Raw genomic sequence first — 17,041 nt, 5'->3', positions numbered from 1 at the left:
TCTACCTAATGTTGTAAAGCAGATTTAAATGTATGCTGGAAATGAATATTGGATATTATAGAGTATAAAGCATGTAATTCCACCTTCAGCCAATACTTGACTGGATGTGCTAAAAGGGGAATTAAGATGGGTCCGGGAGAAACATAGGCTTTTTTTTTGTTTCAAACCAGTAGCCCTATGTACAGAGTGGTGGAAACCCTGAGCCCCACCCAGATTTGCACTTGAAAAGACATGCAGAACCACCCAGAACTGCCAAGAGAAAAGAAGATTTGTGTTTAAAAGAAGAACTTACAGGGAAAAAAAATGTGGCTATTTTGCTTTTTGAATTTCAAGCAAGTGGTTCATTGTTGAATGCATGGAGGCAGGAAAAGTCAGTGCTCATCAGAGGAAACTCTCTTCCAGGGTCAGAAGTTAAAGGGAGCTGGTGAGTAGACAGCTTGGTCTGCTGGCCTGTGGTGACCACCTCAGTGAGTCGAAGCTGGGGAACTGTGGCAATGAAGAGACAGGCTGAGTTTGGACATGTTCCCTTGGCACCCATTGGCCTAGCCCACGGGGGCTAGGGATGAGTGAGAGAGGAAAGGCCTGCTGGTCAGAAGTAAAAGGAGTTGTTGGACTCCTGAAGTTTACAAATGGAACCCCCTGACCTAGACCAAGGGGGGCTAGGGATGAGTGTGTGAAGGGGCTGTCTGCAGTGCTGGGATGTGTGTGAACTCTTGAGCCTGACGATGCTACCCATTGTGACCTAGCTTGGATGGGTAGGAAAGAGCTGAACCCAACTGAATGAAGAGAAAGATGTTTGATGGCTTGCTCTGGACTGGACTTTGCTTGTGGAGGAGGTCAGACACCGCCTCCATGCTGTTTTTATACCCCCCGCCCCCCGCAAATGTATGCCAAGAACATGGCATAATTTTGAGCTTAGATGGACATTACTTCAAATCCTAAGTAACCATGGGCAAATTGCTTCTTCCCCATAAAATGGAGTGGTAATAGCCAGTTCACAGGGTTGTTGTGAGAATTAAATTCAAGTGTGTATGTAAAGTTGCTGACAGACAGTACGTTGTCAGTCAATGTGAGCCCCATCCCATCCGACTCACCCTGAAAAATGTGCTTTCCTCTTTGAAGAGCTTCACAGTGGTTGAGTGTTACTTCATGATCCTAGATGTGGGGTTCTGTTTATTGACTTAGAAAGAGGCATGCATTAAAGAATAATGAATGAATCCATGAAACATCCCACAACATGGATGAATCTGGAGGACATTATGCTGAGTGAAATAAGTCAATGACAAAAGGGCAAATATTATATGAGACTAGTATTATAAATAGTCAAGAAAAGGTTTACACACAGGAAGAAACATTTTTTGATGGTTACCAGGGATAAGAGGCGGAGGGAGGGAAAATCACTAACTAGAGAGGAGACTTGTGTTAACTTTGGTGAAGGGGAAGGCAGCACGCGATATGGGGGAAGTCAGCACAACATGATCAAGGCGAGGGAACACACTAAGAGGTATGCAGGAATGAAAGGCAATGATAGTAAATACTATAATGTATACAATCTGGCAACAATAGTACTAACAAACAATAATTTATGAGTGGGTACCTAGGTAGCTATGCGTGCTGAATAGGTGTGGGAGGGCGTATGGGCGTGCAGCATGTGCATAAATAGGCTTGACTGTGGATATTTCTACATACATATTCACATGTGCTCCATGTATATTCATATATACAACAGAGCCCACAGGGGGCACGGTCACAGAAACATCCTAGACATAACGAAATACCTCATGGGACTGAGTTGCTGGGTTTGAAGGCTAAGGACCATAGTCTTGGGAACATCTAGGTCAATTGGCATAAGATAGTTTTCATAAAGACAACATTCTACAACCTACTTTGGTGATTAGCAGCTGGGGTCTTAAAAGCTTTCTAGTGGCCGTCTAAGACACAATTGTTGATCTCTTTCCATGCGGAGCAAAGGAGAGTGAAGAAAATCAAAGACTCAAACAATTAGTCCAAAGGAGCAATGGACCACAGGAACCACAGCCTCCACTACCCTGAGACCAGAAGAATTGGATGGTGCCCCATTACCACTACTGATTGCTCTGATCAAGATCACAGTAGAAGGTCCTGGTTAGGAAGGGAAACAAACGTAGAACAAAATTCAAAATCATAAAATAGACCAGCTTTACTGGTTCAGGAGAGACTGGAGGAACCCCCAAGACTATGGCCCTTAGACACACTTCTAACTTGGAACTGAAGCCATTCCTGGAGGTCACCTTTCAACTAAATAGTAGATCCAAGCCAAGCCCACTGCCACCGAGTCAATTCTGACTCATAGTGACTCTATAGGACAGTGTAGAACTGCCCCATAGAGTTTCCAAGGAGAGACTGGCGGATTTGAACTGCCAACCTCGTGGTTAACAGCCGTAGCACTTAACCACTATGCCACCAGGGTTTCCAAATAGTAGATAGGCCTATAAATAAACAATAGCACACGTGAAGAAAATGCGCCTTAGAACAATCACCTGTATGAAACCAAAAGGGCTACATTTGCCTAGCAGTAAAGATGAGACAGCAGGAAGGGGCAAGAAAACCGGATGAACAGAAATGGGGAATTCAGGGTGACAGTGTGGAGGGTGCTGACACGTTGCAGGAATTACAACCAATGTCACGGAACAGTTTGTGTATAAACTATTGAATGGGAAAATAATTTCCTCTGTAAGCCTTTACCTAAAACACACACACACAAAAAAAAAAAGGGACAAAGGATATGAATGACATTTCTCTGAAGAAGATATACAGCCCATGAAAAGATGCTCAGTGTTATTAATCACTAGAGAAATACAAAGCAAAAGAACAATTAGATACCATTTCACACCTACTAGAATGGCTATTGGAAGCCCTGGTGGTGTAGTGGTTAAGTGCTATGCTGCTAACCAAAAGGTTGACAGTTCGAATCCACCAGGCACTCCTTGGAAACTCTATGGGGCAGTTCTACCCCGTCCTATACGGTCATTATGAGTTGAAATCGACTTGACGGCAACGGGTTTTACAATGGCTATTATTAAAAAAAAAGAAAGAAAGAAAATATTAAGTGCTGGCGAGGATGTAGAGAAATTGGAACTCTCAAAGCATTGCTGCTGGGAATATAAAATGGTGTAACCACTGTGGAAAACAATTGGGCAGCTCCTCAAAAAATTAAACATAGCATTACTATGTGTGACCCCGAAATTTCACTCCTAGGTATATATCAAAAGAATTGAAAGCAGGAACTCCAACAGATATTTGTGCACCATTGTTCACTACAACATTATTCGCAATAGCAAAAAGGTTGAAATAACCCAAATATCCACCAACAGATGAATGGATAAACAAAACGTGGCATACACAGCCAATGGAATAGTATCCAGCCATAAAGAAAGATGGAGCTCTGATACATGCTACAACATGACTGAACCTCGAAAACATTATACAAAGTGAAATAAGTCAGTCACAAAAGGACAAATACTGTTGGACTGTACTTACGTGAAATATCTAAAACAGGCTAATGTGTAGGGACAGAAAGTAGATCGGCTATTACCAGGGGTTGGCGGGAGAGGAATTATTATTTAATGAGTACTGAGTTTCTGTTGAGGTGATGAGAAAATTTTGAAACTAGGCGGTTGCACAGTGAATGCAATTAATGTTGAAGAATTGCACACTTAAAATGGTTAAAATGACAAACTTTATATTATATGTATTTTACCACAAAACAAATGTTTTAAATCTGGAGAAAAAAAAATGTGTTAAAGATTTTATTTCATTCATTAAATGAGAGAACCAAGCAGATGTTTAACTGGTTCAAAAAAGAATGTGTTAAAAAAATGTGTTAAAGATTTTATTTCATTCATTAAAGGAGAGAACCAAGCAGATGTTTAACTGGTTCAAAAAAGAAGTCAAGAAAGACAGGTTTATATGTAGTAAAGCAGTATTGAAACAAATCGTAAATAGAGGCAAAACTTTTTTCCACAGTGAGTAAAGAGGTCAGCTGGACACATGTCTACCCTGACTCATGGTGACCTCTTGTGTTACAGAGTGGAACCGCTCCATAGGGTTTCCTAGGCTGTAACCTTTACCGGGAGCCCTGGTGGTGCAGTGGTTAAGAGTTCAGATGCTAACCAAAAGGTCAGCAGTTCAAACCCACCAGCTGCTTCCTGGAAACCCTATGGGGCAGTTCTACTCTGCCCTATAGGGTCACTATGAGTCAGAATCCACTCTCTGGCAATGGGTTTGGTTTTGGTTTTGGTTTTTTTTTTTTTTTTTAAATCTTTATGGAAGCAAATCACCGAGGTGCTGCTAGTGGGTTCAAACCGCCAATCTTCAAGTTTGTAGTCTGCGTGCAAACCATCTGTGCCATCCAGGTCCCTACCGACAATTTTGTTGACGTTCTGTGCCGTCAAGTTGAGTCCGATTCATAGCAGCCCTGTATGACAGAATAGAAAGGCCCCATAGGGTTTCCTAAGCTGTAATCTGTCAGATCATTCTGCCATGGAGCTGCTGGTGGCTCCAACCTTTCGGTTAGCAGCCCAGCACTTAACCATTGCACCACCAGGGCTCCTTACCTACAATTTACAGAGTTGTAAAACAGTTTCCATCAAACCAGAATCTGATCAGGCAGATGGGTGTGCTTGATACCGGTAATGGCTGCACAAAATGATCAGTGTAGCTGGCGTCACTGAACTGTACACGTAGAAAATGTTGAATCGGTAAATGCTGTGTTATATAAACATATCTAACACAATTAAAAACAGGAAAGTGTGATATAGACATTGCATAGTGTCCCACGGAGCACACATTTTTTTCCTTCTGGTGAAAATGTGTGCAATGCAGTATTCTCTCCTTTTTTATTTCCTACTTCCTAGAGCTGAATCATACAGAAATTATCCCGCTGTGGCCAAGGCCTGTTGTGAAATCACTAAAAATCAAGGTCCCACGTCCTGGAAAAAAAGTTACAGGCTCCGGGGGCAAACAAAGCTGTTTGCTAGGAATCAGTGTGTTGCCACAATGGCCCAGCAGGGCAGCGGCACGGCGGCTCCGACTCCCACCTGTCCCCCTCCCGCCCGCAGGCTGGCTCTAGGTTTGCGGCCTCGGGTCACAGTCACAGGAAACCCCAGCGGCGAAGTGACCCGAGGGGCCGCTCCTGCTCGGTGGCACTCCCAGCGGGCTCCTCCCACAAAGCCCTCCAGGCCCCTGAGCGAGCCCCTCGCTTCCAGTTTCGAGCCCTGGTGGTCTGCTTAATAATCAAAAATCCAAATTCTTTCCCAACACCTTCCTCAATTCTCGGACTCCGCAGGAGGCTGCGTACCCTGGTTTGGGGAGCCCCTGGCCCGTCCTGAACCCAGGAAAATGTTAGTTCTAATGCCTGTCCTTCGCATTGCTCGGAGACTGGCATTTTGCCTGCCTGTCATTGCCAGATAGTGCCTTGCATATTGCTGAGCGCTGTGGTGTCACTAGGGTTGGTGTCACCCACTGTGGTGACTCGGGGTGCTATCCCCCTCTCCGTCGCAGGGGTGGGCGGGGCTGCCGGCGGAAGCCCCCCTGGTGGGCAGAGTGGCCCCTCGTCCCACTCCACTCCCCGCCTTCCCACAGCTCCTCCCCCTCCTATGGGCCAAGGCGGTGACCCTCCTCTCTGTCCAGTAGGGGGTGACAAGGACTTTCCGCATTGGGTGACAGGTGACAGCAACCCTTGTGACTCCACTGCCTTGGCGGCCCCTCCCCCAGCAGCGCTGCAGCCTCCACAAGGACACTGAGGTCATTTTGGTGTCACCTCCCTCTGACGGTGTCAGGTAGTGGAGTCTGACCCTCTTCCCCCCTGCCCCAGCCCCTTAGTGACACCACTGGCCAATCACTCAGAGTTAGAAATTAAGTACCCAGGGGAAGTGATCCAGAATACAAAAAAGACCAAAAACGAAACCCACTGCCTTAGAGTCCATTTGGACTCCTAGTGACCCTACAGGACAGGGTAGAACTGCCCCATACAGCTTCCAAGTTTCCGTAAATGTTTAGGGAAGCAGACTGCCACATCCTTCTTCTGTGGAGAGACTGGTGGGTTTGCCAGCCTCTTGGTTAGCAGCTGAGCCCTTTAACTGATGCACCACCAGGGCTCCTTGTCATCCAGAACACTGATTCTTCTTGATTGGACTACCTGGCTTCTATGTTGAGCTGAGCAAGTGCACTCAGCTCTTCTTGGTGCTCCATTCCAGCCCTTATCTGCTCCAAATCAGTCCTCCTCTTGGATTCCCACCTAGCAGGGCCAGGACTAGGGTGAGGCAAGTGAGGCACTCGCCCAGGTTGCAAAATTTAAGGGATGCCAAAAAAAAAGAAAGAAAGAAAAAAATCCTCAATCATTAAATAATATTTTAATGTAATACTATAAAAATCAAAATTAATTCAAAAAAATCAATGATGAACAAAATGTAAACATTTTAAATAAAGAGAGAATCTAACCCTGCAGATGCAGGGCTCTGAGAGTGAGTGCCTTACTTCACCTTTGTCCTGCCTTGCCACCGATCCCAGATAAAAACAAATCAGGAAGTTTAGCACCTTAAACTTTGCCCCCGTTGTGTTTATAAATCCAGGTGCTGACAGGTATAGATGTACTGCCAAAACAGCAAACGTACACTTGAGATTTGTGTTACGTTGAATATAATTTTTTTTCCTTAATTACTCATGTTTATTTACGCTTGTTCAAAGGCTTAATTTTAAAAAGTATGCTCATCAATGGTATCTGAAGTTCACATGTTATAACCTACAAAACTTATAGTAATTTTAAACTAATTCACTTTATTGTAGTAAATACACATGCATTGAAGCATTTGCCAAGTCAACATTTTTTACATGTACAATTCAGTGACATTGATTACATTCATCGTGTTGTATACCATCACTACTCTCCGTTTCCAAATTATTCTACCACCTTTAACGGAACCCTTTTGGTTGAATGTAAATTTTATATCAAGAGCAAAAACCAAAACAGATATTTAACTCTAGTTAATCTATTTAAGGGGAAGTGTCTTGTTTTTTTTCGTTTTTTTTTTTTTTTTTTTTTTTGTCTTAGTGCCTGCAATTTACTTAGTCAAAAAAATTGAGTAGGTTATGGTTGGATTCAGGGAAGGATAGATGGATAGATATCCATAAAGTAAATGTAAACCCAAACACCAAACCAGTTGCCGTTGAGTTGATTCCAACTCATAATGACACTATGTGCATCAGAATGCTTGATTTTTTCAGAAGCAGTTCTCCAGGCCTTTCTACCGAGATGCCTCTGGGTGGAGTTGAACCTTCAACCTTTTGGTTAGCAGCCAAGTGCTTAACTATTTGCACCACCCGGGGACAGAGTAAGTATAGCAAAGTGTTAATTGTAGAATCTGGGTGATGGGTATAGAGGTATTAACTGTCAAATTCTTTCAACTTTGCTGTATGCTTGAAAAGTTTCAAAATGATTTTAGAAATTAAAAAAAATCTATTGTATATGTGAAACAGATATGGCATACGTCAGAGACTGGATTACTACACAATAAAAGTAGGATCACCACCGCTCAAGTTAGGGATCCTGAACTCGTCAATTTCCCTTGTCCTTTAATTAGAGTAGGAAATGTGAACAGTTTGACTCAAGGTGAATTTAATCAACTTTATTGTCTTCAATGACATATGCCCCAGTGCAACTGGGCAAAAGTCTGCAGCCTTTCTGTAAGGAGAAACTATGTACTTTCATTTTTTCTGTAGCCCTGACGTCACTTAGTCTGTGCTCACTCAAGGAACATGCAGCATCTGGGAACATACAGTCCAGGGGAAATAAAACAAATCTAGAGTCTCTGCTCTCAAGGGCATCTGATGCACACCAAGTCCCTAGCACACACCTGACGCTTTGTCAATATTTAATCAACGTTAGCTATTAATATTTTTTATTATTACTATCTCACTCATGTTCAAAATAAAGTTTTCACTGTATTAAATTTGTGTATGAACTCATTAGCTTTATTTTTCAGTTTGTGAACCAGGCAATGTCTGGTCTGGAAGTCAGACAAGGGTTCTGAAGTGTGGTACAAAGTGAAAGGGCTTTATAGTCACACACAAACAGGAACAAGGAAGCTATGCCGGGCAAATCTCGGATTAACTGGTGGAAGTTTTCTTTCCTCATATGGGATAAAGGGGAAATTTTGAACTAGGTAAAACTGAGCACGCAAGTCCTCATTGACTAGGATTCCGTTGCCAGGTGAGTTGATTGATTGATTTGGATTTCACCTCTCTGGAAGGTTAGGCATTTATAAGAAATAGAAACTTAAGTTTTGGTTTGCTGACCTGGGGCTCAGCACAAGCGATTCCATTTGGGACCAGTTTAGTCAGGTGAACACTCACTAGAAGGAAAGAAAGAAGAAAGGGACAGAGGAAAGGAAGAAGGCAGGGAGACAAAGCGATGTGAAGGAAAGAGCTCAGAACTTAGCATCAGAAGCCCTGGGTTTTACTGGTAGCTCTAGCACTTCTTCAATGTGTGACTCTGAAAAGCCAAGCACCTTCTCTGAACTTTTCAGGGGAGCCCCAAAGAATCTGGCCAGCTGAATAATAATCCTGGGATGAAACCCATCAGCCAATAAGTGCCACTCACACTGCAGAGAAAACCAAAAACCAAACCCAGTGCCGCCAAGTCGATTCTGACTCATAGCGACCCTATAGGACAGTGTAGAACTGCCCCATGGAGTTTCCAAAGAGCACCTGGAGGATTTGAACTGCCGACCCTTTGGTTAGGAGCCATAGCACTTAACCTCTACGCCACCAGGGTTTCCCTGCAGAGCTCCCACTTAAATAGTGTAGGACTGCCAGGGATCACCATACGGTGCAGAAAGCTTACAATGGGAAAGACAGACCAAAAGAAGAGGGGGAGGAGATGAGGAAAAAATAATGCTAGGAGAAGAAAGCCAGAGAGATAGATAGTGTCACGGATTGAATTGTATCCCAAAAAATTTGTGTCAACTTGACTAGGCCATGATTGCCAGTACTGTGTGATTGTCCACCATTTTTTCATCTGATGTGATGTTCCTGTGTGTTATAAATTTTATTTCTATGATGTCGATAAGTGAGATTTGGCAGTAGGTATGTTAATGAGGCAGGACTCAGTCTACAAGTTTAGGTGGTGTCTTAAGCCAATCTCTTTTGAGATATAAAAGCAAGGAGCAAGCAGAGAGACAGGGGGACCTCACACCACCAAGAAAACAGTGTCAGGAGCAGAGCATTTCCTTTGGACCTGGGGTTCCTGAGCAGAGAAGCTTCTAGACCAAGGGAAGATTGGTGACAAGGAACTTCCTCCAGAGCCGACAGAGAGAGAAAGCCTACCCCTGGAGCCAGCACCCTGAATTTGGACTTCTAGCCTATTAGACTGTGGGAGGATAAATTTCTCTTTGTTAAAGCCATCCACTTATGGTATTTCTGTTTGGGCAGCACTAGATGACTAAGACAGATGGATGGATGGACGGACGGACAGACGGATGGATGGATGGGTGGGAAAAAGACAGAGACAAATACAAATATGCTTGGAGCGTTAAGAGAAGACATTGCACTTATGAAGAAGAACAGAATGAAGGATCAGAATGGCAATGAATATCTCAGCAACAACCTTGGGAGCTAGAAAATGATGACAAAAATTCCCTCAATTACCACTCTGACTGGGATCACAACAGAGGGTGAGACAGAGCGGGAGAAAAATGTGGAACAAAAAATCAAATTCACAAAAAAAGACCAGACTTACTGATCTAACAGAGGCTAGAGGAATCCCCAAGACTATGGCCCTAAGATACCCTTCTGACCTGGAAATGAAACCATTCCCAAAGACCACCCTTCAGTCAAACAATAAACAAGCCCATGAAGTAAACAATAACATCTGAGACGAATGTGTTCCTTAGAACAATCAACTATATGAGATCAAAAGGACATATACCCAAAAGCAAAGATGAGAATGCAGGAAGGGGTAGAAAATCAGCAAGAAAGGAAATGAGGAAACCAGGGTGGAAATTAAGAGAGCGTTAACATATTGTGGAGAATGCAACTGATGCCATGGAACACTTTATGTACAAACTATTGAATGGGAAACTAATTTGCTCTGTAAGCTTTCACCTAAAGCACAATACATTTTTTAAATGCCCTCAAAATTTTAGGGGAAAATTATTTTCAATCTAGAATTCTATACCCAGATGCACTAGCATTCAAATGTAATGGTACAATAAAGACCATTTCAGACACGCAAAGTCTCAAAAAACACGTACCTTTCATGTCCAGATTCTCAGGAAGCTACTGGGGGATGTTCTTTACCAAACCAGGGGTTAAACATGCAATTCAGGGCTATGGTGAAGGAATTTTCTAGAACAACATCTGTGCAGTGGGCAATCCAGATCAGAGCAGGAGGTCAGAGGCTCCAAAAGGAATGTCTTCAATAAGATCAAAGTGATTGAATATCTAATGGGTGTGAATAATTAACAAAAGAATTAACTTTCTGATTCGAAGTATGGGGGCGAAGTTGTGATAGGTACATTATGAAAACATTAAAACAAGACAATGATCAAATTCAAGAAAAACTAAAATTTGCACAAGAGCAAAATATAATCATAGTTCACTATTGTTAACTGTAAATAATTTTTACATTCAATGCAGATATTGTTGCATTTATTAAATGTCTTTCAATGGAGTTTAGTAAACTCTAGCAATCAAACCAAAAATTATGATATAACTGTATTGGAAAAGTGGGGGAAGGAAGTTTGGGGGGTGGTATGTGAAAAAGCTAAACCCTTATCTGCCGTTCTAGGAAGTCAATAGATAATATCAAAATAGAAAAATCAAGGAAAAGAAATAAGGGCATTATAAAGACATGTGGAAAGCAGGAAAAAAGCTAAAATAGTAGGATGAGCAGCTACAATATTTGAATGGGAGGGTGGATCTGAAAAGAAAATAGGAAGCCTGACCTGTATGCAAATGGACATTTCCATGCCCAGCCCCTCTTTTTTTTTTTTTGCCTGTTGGCATTTGTTCCCTCTTCAATTTCATCAAGAAAATCATTTCTCCTTGTTTGCAGTCTTGTGGAACCTGAAGGGCTCAGGGCTTCCTTCTTCCAGCCCCAGTTCTGCCCAGAGTAGGTGAGGGACCAACTGGCCACTCCCTCCTGAGGATGGAGAACCAAAGATCTGGAAATGCCGGGGAAGAACTATGCAGTTATGGACTCCACTTCCCCCATCGAGGTATGTGGGGTACAAGGAGACTGGTGGCTGAAAGCCTTGTGTCTTGGACAGATTCTAGGGTGGCCCCCAAGTTTATGCCCTGTATAACCCTCTCTCCTTGAGCATGAGCAGGACCTCTGACTTGCTTCTAATCCAAAGGTGATAGGTGTCACTCCTGTGATTCTGTTATGATCAGGGCCGCATTACCCAATAAGCAAGACACACACGAGTCCAATCGTGCCTTTCCCCAATCTGCAGCGCACAACTTCACCTGTCCCCCACCACGCCAAAGACGTGATGAAACCCATGAGAAACTGCTTGCCACAGATTGGCAAGTAAATACAGTGAACCCTGTGCACACCTTGCTCAATGCAAGCTGGTGTCTATCGTGCTCAGGGTTTATCCGCCCCTGTTACACAGGCAGTCCTCAGGTTGTGAATGAGATCAGTTCCTAAGTGTGTCTTTAGGTCAAATTTCTAGGTAAGTCGGAACAGGTGCATACGGTTCTTATTTAGTCTTTAGTGCAAGAAAAGGCTTGAAGCCTTTTCAATGATTTAGAAGCTGCAGATGCAGCAGGCGAAGGTGATTGGGATGAAGAATTTGTTGCGAGTAGGAGTTGGTTCGATCATTTCAAAGTGAGGGCAAATTTATATAACATTAAAGGGCAAGGTGAAGTTGTCCTACACACATTTGTAACCTGGGAGCTTAGTGTGTATATCTCCACCACCTGTCTGTCAGTTTGTTGTTCTGTGACGGCTTATGTGTTGTTGCAATGCTAGAAGCTATGCTGCCAGTGTTTCAAATACCAGCAGGGTCATCGTGGTGGACAGGTTTCAGTGGAGCTTCCAGACTAAGACTAGGAAGAAAGGCCTGGCCATCTACTTCCAAAATTAGCCAGTGAAAACCTTACAGATCACAACAGAACATTGTCTGACCCACTTGCTTTGGACACGTCATCAGGAGGGACCAATTGCTGGAGGACAGCGAGGGCCATGGAGGGCCAGGGAGAACCTCAGCAAGACGGATCGGTATAACAGCTGCAGCAATGGATTTGAACATGCACGCAAACATGAGGATGAGGCAGGATGGGACATTGTTTCATTCTGTTGTAAATAAGGCTGCCATGAGTTGGAGCTGACTTTACATAAGCTGTCTGTCTGTCTGTCTACCTACCTGCCTACCTACCGTCTATCTGTATCTATCAGTCTATCTATCTGTCTATGTATCTATCTATCATCTATCTGTCTATCTAAACAGACTCATGTTGGCCTCATGTGTGTCAGAATAGAACTATGCTCCGCAGGGTTTTCAATGGCTGGTCTTTCAGAAGTAGATCACCGGGGCTTTCTTTGGAAATGCCTCTGGGTGGACTTGAACCTCCAACCTTTCAGTTAGCAGCTGAGCACAGAAACCCTTTGCATCACTCAGGGAGTATCTAGCACCTCTAAATCTGATAATATTATATTCGTTACATGGTGCCATTAGGAATGGTTTCTTGACATTATGTGGCGTAAATACGATAATGGGATAGTCACCCAAACATTGGAAGAAGCATTCTGGTCCCAGGACACATCATAAAACGAATGTGACTTTTAAAATGAATAATATAAGAGTGCTAACAAAGAGGAAAAAGGAGCCCTGGTGGTGCAGTGGTTATGTGCTCAGCTGGTAACCAAAAGGTTGAAGGTTCGAACCCACCGGCCTCTCCACAGGAGAAAGATGTGGCAGTCTGCTTCTGTAAAGATTACAGCCTTGGAAACTGTCCCTATGGGGCAGGTCCACTCCGTCCTGTAGGGGTGCTATGAGTCAGAATCGACTTGACAGCAACAGGCAGTGGTGAATGAAGAAGAGTACAGCAGAGGGCGCAAGGAAAAGTATACCAGGAAAGAAAATGGCCGTGAGCGCCTTCTGGGGCTGAGGCTTTTAATTGCACGGCTGGTAGAAACACTGCTTCAGGAAACCTCTAACTTGGCTTGATGAAGAATGAAAGGAATTTCTATTAGTTACCCCAGCTCTTATTCAGTCCTTATGATGACAAAAGAAAATTGAAACCACTGAAGCATGGTTTATATAACCAAGATTATTGATTTGATCTGAGCAGATAATAAAGTTGGCTTGAAAGCCACATGGGATTGGTTGAGTTAGTCACACAAAGTCGTCATTGCTAGTCAAACGCTCTTTTAAACAGCAGCCCAGAAATTTGTCTTGCATTAGATACTTCTTAATAGCTCAGTTTTCCATCACAATTTTCTCTCAATACTTTTGCAGTCAGTTGTGGTTACCATATGTGTTTTAAGATTTAGCTTTACCAGCTGCTAACAAAATGAAGTCTTTAATGGCTGCATAATGTGCTGATACTATAGCTTATTTTACAATTCTCAAATTGACTCACTTGGGTGAGGAAAACCACAGAAGTGGTAACTTGTGCTTTAAAAGATGACTAGGGATTGGTTTGGCAGACATTTCAGAGAGATGCGACAATGTGAATGTAAGAAGAAATGGATATATAACTGTAATGTTGTGGCAGGTGCTATCGAGTGGATTTCTACTCATAATGACCCCATGTGACAGAATAGAACTACCCCATGGAGTTTTCTAGGCTGTAATCCTTACAGAGCCCTGGTGGCACAGTGGTTAAGAGCTGTGGCTGCTAACCAAAAAGGTTGGCAGTTCAAATCCACCAGCTGCTCCTTGGAAACTGTATGGCGCAGTTCTACTCTGTCCTATAGGGTCACTATGAGTTGGAATTGACTTGATGGCAAAGGGTTTGTTTTTTTTTTTAACCTATACAGGAGCAGATCACCAGCTCTTTCTCCCACAGAGCAGCTGGGTAGGTTCAATCTGCCAACATTTCAGGGAGCAACTGAGAGCTTATAACATTGTGCAACAGATCAAATAAAAATAAACGGCAGAAGAAACAAAGTATCTAAATTATATAGTTTATAAGGTAAATTAATCAACCTATACCAGGAACCATTCATCATAAACAGAGGTTATATATCCTTTCTTTCCCCCAATACGGTACCAGGTAGCTTATAAAACCGGAGGACAAACATGGCAGAACATGGCACTGCTCCCTGAAGTGTCCCTTTTCTTTGAGGATTCTCAGGGGAGTAAAATATTTTTTATGATAAAGTCAACTTGAATATTTATGAATCCAAGGGCAAACTTCTCATTTTTTTTGAAGATGATGCTCACGTCTTCAAAGATGACTTTCAAAACCTCAGAGAAATGCATCTATTTTCCTTGGCCATTGGGAAGACTTTGGTGAGAATGTTTGCCAAGCACTAAAGCCAAAACATAGCAACAATTGTGAGGATGGAGCAGGACCAAGCAGTGTTTTGTTATGTTGCACGTAGGATCCCTACGAGTCAGAACCGACTCAACAGCACTTAACAACATCAACAAAGCCAGAGCTTCTAATTTGTGCCAATTTTATAATTCGGCCCCACTATGCACCTCCAGCTTCCTCATTCACCACTTCTCTCTACTCCATATGACCTGGGCTCCAGCTTCTGGGGGTTTCTCATTGTTTCCCAAATATTCCTGCCTCAGCATCTACTTCATCCCTGCCTAGAAGCATCCTTGAAAATCCAACTCAAGTCTTACTTCCTTTTTGAAACTTTTCCAAGCAGAATGGAATGGAAAGAGTAAATTTTTGGAGACTTTGGTAAGTTGAATTAATGGTATTGTTTTTCCAATTATTCACTTCCCTTACCAGTGAGAGTCCCTCAGCAGTTGCCCTGTGACCTGCACTGACCTTCCTGTAAGAGAAACATACTTCCCTGCCCCACTGATATCAGGCTTGGCCATGTGACTTGCTTTGGCTGATGAGCTGTGAGTGGAAATGGCAAACACCATGTTCCAATGGAAGCTCTCAGAGACATTGCATGGTTCAGCCATTTCTCTTTTTCCTCTGTCACAAAAATGGCATGTCTCAAATAAGGGCTGCTTTTTAGACTGGATCCTGGAGCAAAGAAGACACATAGTCCAGAGCTATCACCAATATACAGCTTATATATGACATGATTGAGAAATACATCTTTGTTGTTGTGAACTACTGAGGCTTGGGGACTATTTGTTACTCTAGCAAAGCTGACTGATACCAAGAGAGATGGGCCTGAGTTTCATATTTTGTCTGAGCCCATTTGCTTGCTGAGTGAAGTTTATGTTCTGCAAGATGCCGGATCAAATGTTCCTTTGTAGGTTTATAAATTAAATATAGTCAATGACTGTTTCCTCTCTCGTGGAGAACAAATAGGATGAACAAAGTGTGACTGTTGTATATCTCTATTAAGTCACGGTGATACATCTTCTTTTTCAGAAGATAAATTATACATCTCATAATAAGAAAAGAGATTGAATAATATTGGCCAAATTCCTGTAAGAAACATCTGTCTAACAATTATTTTTGCTTACTGTTTTAATGTTTCTATTAAAAAATAAATAAGTGCCCATTAAATATGCTTGAAATCCTCACTACATTTCTAACTGGATGTCATGTGGCCCATCATCACTGCCCCAGGAGAAGTCCCTTTTGAAGCTGGCACCTTGCCTTGCACACAGAACCTCGTGTGGTCCCAAGCAGCACTTCTGTATCTGCTCCAAGATCAAGGAAGTAGGATCCTAGAAATACTCAGGCATTTCAAAAGTGCCTCTCAGAACAAGGCACTGAAAAATTATAGATATTGCCTAAAGTTTTGTTTAACAAATTATTTTAGATAGACAACAAAAGGCACAATACAATACCTATTGGACAGAAACCTCCATCTCATTGAGTGTTAAAAAGAATCATGGTGCAAACAAGAGATACCGTGGTTTAAAGACTGTTGTAGCTGGTTGATGGGTACATGGTAGGTTCCTGATACTATTCTCTCAATTGAATTTTTTTTTTTTCATAATAAAAAATTTAGAGTGAGGGAAGACAAGAGATTCAAAGCAGACCTATTTCAGAGAAGGAAGTCTCTTGATGTTGGCAAGTGTTTAATTTAAAACAACTGGGTAAATAACTTTCTAAGGCTCAGCTTGCTCATCTATGATATGGGGTTTATAACATCTCTCTTATACAATAGATCTTAGTAAGCAGTTCCAAGGACAATATGCTTTTGCCCTCAAAACATATACCTGTTTGCAATGAGACTTTTTTCTTTGGTTACTAAAGTGACTGGTGGCTGAAAGATGAAAAGCTGACCACCCAAGAAGCTCAACAAACCCCATATAGGATAGACGCCAAAAGAAAATCACCAAGGCATATCATAATCACACTCACTAAAACAAAAGAAAAAATCCTGAGAGAAGTTCGAGAAAAACAAAAAGTCACATACAGAGGAGAAACAATAAGACTAAGCTCTGATTATTTAGCAGAAACCATGCAGCCAAGAAAGAAAGGGTATGACATACATAAAACCCTGAAAGAAAAAATTACCCACCAAAAATAATATATTCTGCAAAACTCTCATTCAAATATGATGGTGAAACTGGGACATTTCCAGATAAACAGAAATTAAGGGAATATGTAAAAACCAAACCAAACTTACAAGAATTATTTAAAGGGAATCTTTTGGTCTGAGAACAAACAACAACACACCACAGCCTGAATCTAGGATGCAAGTTTGTACCAGCCAGACACCAACCTAGGAAATGAATTCTCAAGGACTATCCAAAAACAAAAGAATTACAACCGGGAACCAGAGAGGTTAATCTATAAACAACAACAACATCAGAGCAATAAAAGAGAGAATAAACAGTAATAGGTATAAAGCTTCCTAATGGAGAGGAAGGCAAGGTGATTCCAAGTAATAATAGAC

General features: G+C 42.2%; 1 protein-coding gene across 1 annotated transcript in view; it reads left to right on the top strand.

The window, feature by feature from the left end:
• Positions 1-17,041, top strand: part of TM9SF2 (transmembrane 9 superfamily member 2) — a 184,530-nt gene that overhangs the window by 52,360 nt on the left and 115,129 nt on the right. Inside the window, exon 2 of the mRNA XM_064275277.1 lies at positions 11,093-11,255. Within this exon, the coding sequence (XP_064131347.1) occupies positions 11,208-11,255 (48 nt within the window). The 5' untranslated portion in view covers positions 11,093-11,207. The remainder of the gene's footprint in view (positions 1-11,092; positions 11,256-17,041) is intronic.

Source organism: Loxodonta africana, chromosome 23 (genome assembly GCF_030014295.1).
Source record: "Loxodonta africana isolate mLoxAfr1 chromosome 23, mLoxAfr1.hap2, whole genome shotgun sequence".
Lineage (NCBI taxonomy): Eukaryota > Metazoa > Chordata > Mammalia > Proboscidea > Elephantidae > Loxodonta > Loxodonta africana.
The sequence above is the reverse complement of the archived record's forward strand: the minus strand, read 5'-3'. Positions and strand labels throughout refer to the sequence as shown.